Source organism: Lucilia sericata, unplaced genomic scaffold (genome assembly GCF_015586225.1).
Source record: "Lucilia sericata isolate MDLA Ls3-8-SP2 unplaced genomic scaffold, ASM1558622v1 Contig000704F_arrow, whole genome shotgun sequence".
Taxonomy (NCBI): domain Eukaryota; kingdom Metazoa; phylum Arthropoda; class Insecta; order Diptera; family Calliphoridae; genus Lucilia; species Lucilia sericata.
The window spans coordinates 128,194-138,202 of NW_023994707.1; the positions used below are offsets into that span (position 1 = coordinate 128,194).

Consider the following 10,009-nt stretch of genomic DNA (forward strand, 5'->3'; position numbering starts at 1 on the left):
AACTTAAATGCTTTATTATGAACACTAAATCACATTTTTTTTATAACTGGTGTAGGGTATCATATGGCCGAGCTCGCTTAACTATAACTTCTAACTTGTTATAAATATTTTTATTTGGGTTTATTTTTGTTAAAATTCAATGTATATATTTTAACAAAATTTGTATAGATTTAATAAGAAATTTTATGTATTCTTATTGCCAAAATACAATAAATAATTTATCTGTTTCAGATAAAATATTTCCTTGAATTTCAGCACAAATACAAATGAATTTCGTTATTGTTTTAGTAAAATAATTATTTGGAAATGTTGAGAATATTTAATAATGTGTTTCGTAAATAGTATATTATTTTAATAAGAAAAATAATGAAATTTTTCAATAAAGAATTTACGAATTTGAAGTACTTAATTTCACGAATTTCGTTCATATTTTAGTAAAAATATGACTTTGCACTGAAAAAAAGGTTTGGCTATTCCAATTTTAAAGAATGAAAATGGAAACTTTTACAAATAAAATGCAATCAATAAACATAAAAATTATAAATTCTTCACATAAAATAACATTTTAATCTAAAATGTACAAAAAAGTAATAAAGAAGTACGATCTTATTTACTTTTATTGTTATGCATTCCAATAAAATATTTAGAGTGTACCAAAGTAAATTTATAAAGTAGACTCATTTGAACAGCTGACTATTTTTTTTAAACTTGCTATTTGTGGACTTACTTGTCAAAAATGTTTATGTTGCCATATTTGTTTTCATTTTAACGCTTGCTTTTGTACAAATTTCTGAGTAATTTGTTGTATTTAATGTGAAAAAGTGTATTTTAAGTGTATAATATTTTTAAAAATGTTCTAATTTTTAAAAAATAAAGAAAACTCTGTGACTTTTAATATAAATAACAACATTTTTTTGGAAAGTACAACAATGCCATATTTTCCATTAATTATTGGTTCATTTTTGTAAACAAATTTTGACAAGTGAGTATTTCGAACAAAAACAAATTGCCTGTGGTTTTTATAGACGCTTGTTGTACAACAACTCGTGTCGCTACTTTATTAATTTACTTTGGAGTGTACGTTGTTTTTGCACATTATGCTCTTGCTTTTGCAAGTTGTGTGTTTGAATTCGTAAAACAAAGCGACATCAACCTACTTTGTAGAATGCTGTCAAGAAACTAGATGAGTTTTTTAAATTTTGTATGTTCTTGTTGACAAGTTCGTCTACGATCGCGTTGTGCACATGTAAATAGCCGAAAATCTTCGTATTCAGAACAATACTAGCGGGGAATTCTGTTTTACAGTTTTCATACCTGCCAGCAAATTTAAGTTAAATTTTGGATACATGAACTAAATAGTCGCTATAAAGGCTCAACTTTATGTTTCTCGGTGCTAAGTTAAAAAATTTACAAAAATAAAATACATTATTTTCTAATTTTTATCATAATTTTGTTAAATTTTAGTGCGTTTTAATATACCGAAAAGAAACCTAAATTATTGTTGAGGCTCGCGACAATTCATCTGAAGCTGAAGAGGACGATGAGTTTCTCGACTTGGACATTGTGCCCCTGTTGTAAGTGTGACCCCTCTGGCTCGCTACGCCTGTGATTATTCACATCACTGTGAATGACGCTTAGGTAGGTTGACAGGTGTCATTCCGACGTGCTGTCAACTGACCTAAGCGCCATTACAGTTTGTGAAAAATTTTCAGCAGCGTAAGCAGCGGAAGACAAGACAGCCACTAATATACAACCAATAAAGATTTATAACGTTTCCCGAACGTCTACTGTCTTTTATTTATACTTACGGAATAATCAAGTAAGTGCATCCTGCATTTATCTTCCAAAGTTATTTATTTGTATCAATAAATAACTTTGGTTTCTTGTTGTTTCAACCTCGTTAAAACAGCAACAACAACAAATTTCTCCATTTAAGGGTTGGAATTTGTTTATGGTCCTTCGAACCGGATTTGAACCAGTGACCTAGTGGCTAAGAGCAAAGTAGCACCGCTACAAAAACTCAGTCTTCCACGTTCAGAATTGTGTGGTGCTTTACCACTTTCCAAGTTAATAAAGCACTTATTATCTAATAACTTGTTTTCAAACACATCGGTTCATCTTTGGACTGACTCCACCATTGTTCTTGGCTGGCTTCAGAAACATCCATCTTCATGGAAAACTTTTGTAGCCAATAGAACAGCTAAAATTATTGAAAATGTTGACAATGCAATTTGGAGACATGTATCCTCTTCCGAAAATCCTGCTGATCTCGGAACAAGGGGATGTAAGCCTCAAGAATTGTTGAACAATCCATTATGGTGGCATGGTCCCATTTGGCTTCTTGGTTCCCAAGAATATTGGCCATCATTACCTACCACGTGTTCTGAACCGCCAGAACAAAGGAAAATGATTTCGGTTAATTGTACAACTGATTCTTCGACAGCCAAGGACAATTCAAATGTACGAATATTATTAGACAATGACATATCACCCCCTTCGAAATATCAGATCACACGCACGAAAAGGGAAATTGGTGAAAAATTCAGTATTATAAACAGTTATTATATTGACGAATATGAAGATTTATCCCAGTCCAGAGCTAGTTCAAAAAAAGCTGGTTGATAACCTTAAACCCATTTTTAGACTCCAACGGATTTCTTAGAGTTAACGGTCGCTTAGTCAATTCATCTATGAGTTATGATGAACGATTCCCTATCATTGTTCCATATAAATTAAACCTATGGGAAATGATTCTCGACTTTATTCACAAAAACTTGATGCATGCCGATATTGCATTAATGATGAGTATGATTCGATACCAGTTCTACATTCCAGCCCTGAAGAAAGCAGTTAAAAAATGTATAAATAAGTGCTTGTGTTCGTTATAAGCAGAGAGTGTTATCTCAGATTATGGCAGCCTTACCAGCGGAGAGAACTACGTTCTCTTTACCCTTTACATTTAATGGTGTAGACTTTGCTGGTCCTTTCCAAATCAAGGCTGGACATCTTAGAAACTCTCCGTATATGAAAGGCTACGACTGCATATTTGTCTGCTTTGCTACTCGGGCTATACACCTAGAACCATGTTCCAACCTTTCATCCGAGGCCTTTCTTGCTACATTTGATATGTTTGTCGGAAGACGAGGTTTACCGAAACGACTGATGTCAGATAACGGTACGAATTTCGTAGGCGCATGTAAAACATTTTTAGCAGAATATGCAATGTTTTTAGAGCAACCCTCAAAGGATATCTCTGAAAAATATGCTGTCCACGGCTTTGAGTGGAAATTCATACCACCTAGTGCACCGCACATGGGAGGCCTGTGGGAAGCTGGAGTTAAAAGCTTCAAGCTTCATTTTAGGAAGGTTATAGGGAATCAAAAATTTAATTTTAAAGAATTCTCTACATTTTTAGTTCGGATTGAAGGCGTTCTCAACTCTCGTCCGTTATCTCCAATGACAGAGGATCCTGAAGATTTAAACGTTCTAACGCCAGGACATTTTTTACGAGGTTCACCAATAATGGTTCCACCAGAAATGCCAATAGACGATTTGAATATGTCCTTGCTTAATCGATGGGAAAAACTAAAGGCTCTTCATCATCGGTTTTCTCAGAGATGGAAAACAGAATACCTTCAAGAGCTGCATAAACGATACAAATGGCGTTACCCGAAGAAGGAGTTGGTTATAGGCGATTTCGTAATCATAAAGGACGAAATTCTTCCTCCCAGCGATTGGCGATTGGGTCGTATTAATAGCGTTTATTACGGATCTGATAAACGTGTGCGAGTTGCAGACATACGAACTCAATATGGTTTAGTTACTCGGCCAATCGTTAAACTTTGTTTGTTGCCAATTTCGGATAAGTAGCCTATATCGTATTCATTTTTACCTATTATACAGTAATCGTTCGAAGCTGTATTATCTACACTAATTTTTTTGTTGTTGTTGTTGTCTTTTCAGATAGAAATGGAGCCAACTCAACGACTAGATTTATGTCGTATCTGCTTCCAGAAGCATCATTTGCGTAACTGCAAATTATTTTATGGTTTTTCGGTGAGGCAGCGCATTTACACCGTGAGGGCTCACAGGTATTGCCTAAACTGCTTATCCCGTTCTCACCTGGTAAGGGATTGTACTACCACCTCTTCATGCGCCGATGTGGCGAGATGCACCACACTCTTCTCCACACAGGACATACGGATTTTGAAGCGGTTGTTCCTCCTCAAAGGCGCTCCGTTCAAGATCGCCTGCAAATACCTTCCCGGGATCGACGTATCCCAAATCGAGTGACACCTCCTCAACAACCACAGAGGCTGCAACATTCAGCTCGCCCTGTCTCAGGTGACAGACACCACCATCAACATAGCGCTAGTGGAGAGTCTGGTTCCCTTCAGGTTGTTAGTAGTCGACGCAGACGCTCACGTAGAAGACCTACGCTGGTGCAGCGGCAGTTGGAGCAGCAAGCAGCAGGGCAAGCTACGACACATCAGCTGTTGCGGCAAATGGTAGAAACTATAAACCGCCTCAGTGAATCAATTCTTGCACCCGTGCAAAGGGGGCGACATGTTGAGGCTCGCGACAATTCATCTGAAGCTTAAGAGGACGATGAGTTTCTCGACTTGGACATTGAGCCCCTGTTGTAAGTGTGACCCCTCTGGCTCGCTACGCCTGTTATTATTCACATCACTGTGAATGACGCTTAGGTAGGTTGACAGGTGTCATTCCGACGTGCTGTCAACTGACCTAAGCGCCATTACAGTTTGTGAATAATTTTCTGCAGCGTAAGCAGCGGAAGACAAGACAGCCACCAATATAAAACCAATAAAGATTTATAACGTTTCCCGAACGTCTACTGTCTTTTATTGATACTTACGGAATAATCAAGTAAGTGCATCCTGCATTTATCATCCAAAGTTATTTATTTGTATCAATAAATAACTTTGGTTTCTTGTTGTTTCAACCTCGTTAAAACAGCAACAACAACATTAAGATTTCAGTAAATATATTTATTTCATCGTGATCAGTTGTGTGATAAATTGTGAAATTTTGAGTTTGTAATAAATTGTGTTAATTTAAAATTTAATATATAAGAAACATAAGTTTAATATATAATAAACATAAGTAAGTGATTAGTGAGTATAAAACAATGTTTAAATTATTCATAATGAAATAATAAGGAGAAATAAAGAAAATGTATTATAAAGTCGCTTTTATAACATAAAAGAGAATTAGAATAATTTCCAGTTTCCCTTTTGTTATGGCAAAACTGGAAATTTACTACTTTTACGAACTTTTATGTTATAAAAAAGTGACTTGAAACACTAAACGAAATCGACTCATCAAGTAAGTATTAAACAGCCGAAACAGTTTCTTCCGAACGGGGTCACTTTTCATTCACTCAGATTATATCAAATTATATTGTTTTAAACTTTAAGCTGTTACGTTATGATCACAATTTGGATAGAAATTGTTGGCAGAGATTGATTGAACAAAATTTATCTCGGTCTACATCCGTGTTAGTGCTATAGTAGTTTTCAATGCTTGTATAAAACTTAGTTGTGCCGCTTTTTATCGATATACAGGTATATTTAACATAATTATGAGCTCAGAAGCCCTTTTCGGGGGGTTCAGTTGTATGGGGGCTAGATCAAATATTGAACCGATGTTACCCATTTTCAATAGGACTCGTTTCTAGTACAATAGAAGATCATGTGAAAAATTTCATTGAATTATCTTGAAAATGGCGACCTTTGATTACAAGGCTTACAAGCCCTTTTCAGGGGTTTAGTTGTAGGGGGCTAGGTGAAATAATGGACCGATCATAACCATTTTCAATAGGCTTCGTCACTGAGACAATAGACGATCTCGCCGGTCTATAATTTCTTATTTATTATTATTATTAGTATTATTATTATTATTATTATTATTATTATTATTATTATTATTATTATTATTATTATTATTATTATTATTATTATTATTATTATTATTATTATTATTATTATTATTATTATTATTATTATTATTATTATTATTATTATTATTATTATTATTATTATTATTATTATTATTATTATTATTATTATTATTATTATTATTATTTATTGTAATTCAAATGCTTTAAAAGCTTATTGCATAGAAAAATAAATAGAACTGAGACTGAGAATAAGAAATATTACTCTCTCACATGTACAGGTTCTGTGTGAATTTAATACAATTGTATGAGTATTTTTATTTTTGTTTACATAAAATAACAAAAATATGAAAGTACAAAATGTATCCGAATACATCATACCCTACCACATTGCGAGTAAGTAGCAATAAGTTATTTAGTATTTTTTAATGTAGAAGTTATATTCAAGAGATTGATGTTTGCTTAATTAATGAATGTACTACTCATTATAATAATATATAGTCAAAATTTCGTATATATAAAATTTGTTGAGTCGAATTTTATAAATACCCTATTCTTGTATAGCATGTACCGCTTACAAAAACGTTCAATAGGCTAATTTATGGTCGGATTACATCATTACATCGACGCAGGTGTTACAAACTTTAAGACATAAACAAAATACCGTTCCCATTAGTGTGGTGTAGGGTGTATTTTGACTGCATTTCGACTGCATTTCGTTCATATCAAGCGTTAATTTTAGCATTAGCACAATTCCTTTGGCAAAATAGCCCCTGCTGCTGCAATAAACACTGCTAAAAGTTATGTTTTTCAACTAATACATTCTCACGACTTAGGTTTTTGACAGCAGACTTAGGTTTTGTCATACTCAGTTTCAGTTCTATGTATACCTTTTCTATGGCTTATTGTAATAATAAAATCATGAAACAAAAAGGCTTAAAGTATGAGATCCATGTTAAGTAGTAGCTTTCATACAAAATTTTAAAAATTGTTTTCTTTTCTTTTTTATGAATTCGGGCATAAGTCTTTGGATGACTAAAGCTAACACAAAAAAGATTTCAGATATATATATATATATATATATATATATATATATATATATATATATTTTTTTTTTTTTAAACTACCATTACACGAATTTTGCAATCACAATATGCAAAAACTACTAAACCGATTTACCTGAAATTTTGCATACCGATACACAGTGGTATAGGAAAAAAAAAAGAGGGAAACTTCTAAACGGTTAATCCGATTTTAATGAAATTTGGTATGCACAAAGAGGAGGTGTTTTCGAGTATAAGTCAACCAGGGGCCCGGCGGGGGGTCCTCAAATTAGGACACATCGGCTATGTTAAATTTTTAAAACGATCCTATTTCTTCATTTGAGTTCCGATTTAAAAAAAATTCGTATATAGAATCTCCTCATCGAACACTATAAAAGATGTAGCAGTAAATTATCTCTTATAGTTTAGGAGATATTCGCATTTGAAAATTAAAATTTTAAAATTTTTACCGTCCTTACTTTAGTTTTTTGATAATAGCGGGTCCAAATATTTCGCCATTTTTTTTGTATTTGCTTAACAACAAGTTTATATATCAAGCAGTGAAAGAATTTGACTGAGTCCAAAGTTATAGGCATTTTAATTTAAAAAATTAAAAAAAGGCGATTTTTTGCCATTCTTTTGGGAAAAAAGTATCTTTTTCTTTTTAAGTTATCTAAAAAGTTTCTAAGAAGATGTATATAGAATTTATACTTTTTGGAAAGCTGACTTTACATAAAATACGATAAAAGAAACAAAACCTAAAAATTTTTGATACCGAGGGGACTAGGTCCATCCAAAAAAAAAACCCTATTTTTTATGGAAAATTCAATTTTGAGCAAAAATTCTCAAATCGCATAGTCGATATCAAATTATAGTGACCTGTTTTATATGACCCAATATGTTCTTAATCATTTTGTAACGGGTTCGCTAACCCCGCCCCTGGTATGGATATAATAGGCAAAAAACCAAAAAATCCCATTTTTGGGATTTTTTAAAACTTTTTTGATAATTCCGGTATTTCTAATAAGAAAATTCGAAATTTTTATTTAATTTTGGATTTTGAGTAAAAAAATCTACCTAACTGTAAAATTGTATCAAAAAATATTCATAAATAAAATTTTTATTGCAATTTGAAAAATTTGTATCTTCGCAAAAACTGAATAAAAAACATTTTTTAATTTTTTTAAAAAACGTATTCCGCGAATTTTTTAATTTTCAAAAATTATATACAGTTTTGAAAAATATACAAAATTACCTTTCCATTGATATATAACATGCCTACCTAATTTTTTTAAGTGACAAATTAATTAGGGAAAACTCAACATCTTTTAGAAAATTTACCTAGCACTATTATTTTCATCCATAAGGTTAACTCTTAAATTTGTTACATATATTAAAAAAATGTTTAGGTATTATTTTTTAAACTGTAATGATTTTTACCCCTATAGGTTATTAAAGTGACCTATTGAGGAAAAATTCATTACATAAGGAAACGTTAGACATATTAGGTAGAATATCATAACCCTTTAAAAAATAATTTAATATATATATATATATATTTAAGTAATTAATATATAAGACAGGTTTATATCTGTTTGTAATTATTTGTAATTTTCTAACCATGGCGATCGTACTAAAAAAAATGATTTGTGCTCCATTTTATTTGAACACTCTTCAGCTCCTTTTCAAGATAAAGTCAACTTCTTATTGAAATATATTGAAACTGCACATAAAAATAAAGTGGATAAAACTGATATATGTAAAATTGAAAATTTTATAAAATCAGTTGATATAAAACTGAAGAGTGTTCGGCATTCCATTGCTAAATTTCGATCGAAATTTTCTGATTGGCTGGACGATTGTGTAGAAGTTGCTATTTGCGTATCAACTGTTGGTGCTCCCTGTAAGCAGCATGAGGATTTGAGCTCAAAATCAAAGAGGAAAAGGTTATCAACTTCACTAGAAACCTTATCTAACGAAGAAGTTTCGGACACTTTTAAAGCAATGTTAAGAAAAGAAAAACAGCCTTTGGATGCCATAAAAATTGCAAATATTCTTCCAACCGCATCACCAAGATGACTGAAAAGAATTGTAAAGAGTATACCCACATCATCATCTGATACAACGTTCACTGAGGAAGAAGCTATTGCGCTTATGTTGCAGCTGGGATTAAGTCGTGATAACTACATAACGTTAAGAAAGGCCCTATTTGAAAAAGGAGTGGATGTTTTACCATCATATGACAAAATAAATGAAAAGAAGAAAAGCATTATACCATCTCCTATTGAAATAACTGATCGGAAGGCTGTTATTGGACTCGGCGCTCTACTCGAAAATACTGCTTTAAGGATTGCTTCTGACTTTTCTTCAGACCAACTAAAAAAAATAAATTCTTGTGATCTTCAACTCATTTGTAAGTGGGGATGTGATGGATTATCAGCACTCTCGGAATATAAAAAAATCAACAAATTTATGGCATCGCTAGTTCCATTAAGAATTCGAAAGTATGCTGACAGCGATTCTCCATCAACCAGTTTCGATGATATTTGGATCCAGGATCCAAAGCTTTTTGTAGGCCAATAAGCTTTGAGTATATAAAGGAATCCAAAACAACAACGCAAGATTTGATAAATCGTATTGAAGCAGAAATTAAAAACTTGGAACCTATAACAATCGAAATAGAAAATTATTCATTTAACATGTCCTATGATTTAAAACTTACAATGATTGATGGGAAAGTTGGAAATGCCATTACAGGAACAACATCTACTTGGTACTGCTACATATGTGGTGATAAAAAATCAGAATTTTCGAATATTTCCAAGCAAAGGTCAATAAATGAGGAAACATTACAATTTGGAATATCCCCCCTACATGCTCGCATACGATTTCTGGAACATTTTCTACATTTAGCATATGATTTAAAGTGCAGAAGCATACCGGAAAATGCAAACAAAAGTGCAAATAACAACAAGAAGTTAATGGAAATGAGAGCCAGTGAGAAAAGAAGAATTCAAGAGGAATTCAAAAACCGGATGGGATTAAATAT

General features: G+C 32.4%; 1 protein-coding gene across 1 annotated transcript; it reads left to right on the top strand.

Moving 5' to 3' along the window:
* Positions 1-2,910: 2,910 nt before the first annotated feature.
* On the top strand, positions 2,911-3,870 carry LOC119607539. Its single transcript, XM_037961499.1, has one exon. It carries the CDS (start codon positions 2,911-2,913, stop codon positions 3,868-3,870), a length of 960 nt encoding a protein of 319 aa, XP_037817427.1.
* The last annotated feature ends 6,139 nt before the right edge of the window (positions 3,871-10,009 follow it).

What these genes read in the sequence shown, in the direction of transcription:
- LOC119607539 (XM_037961499.1), top strand. Translation starts at nt 2,911, where the DNA reads ATGGCAGCCTTACCAGCGGAGAGAACTACGTTCTCTTTACCCTTTACA.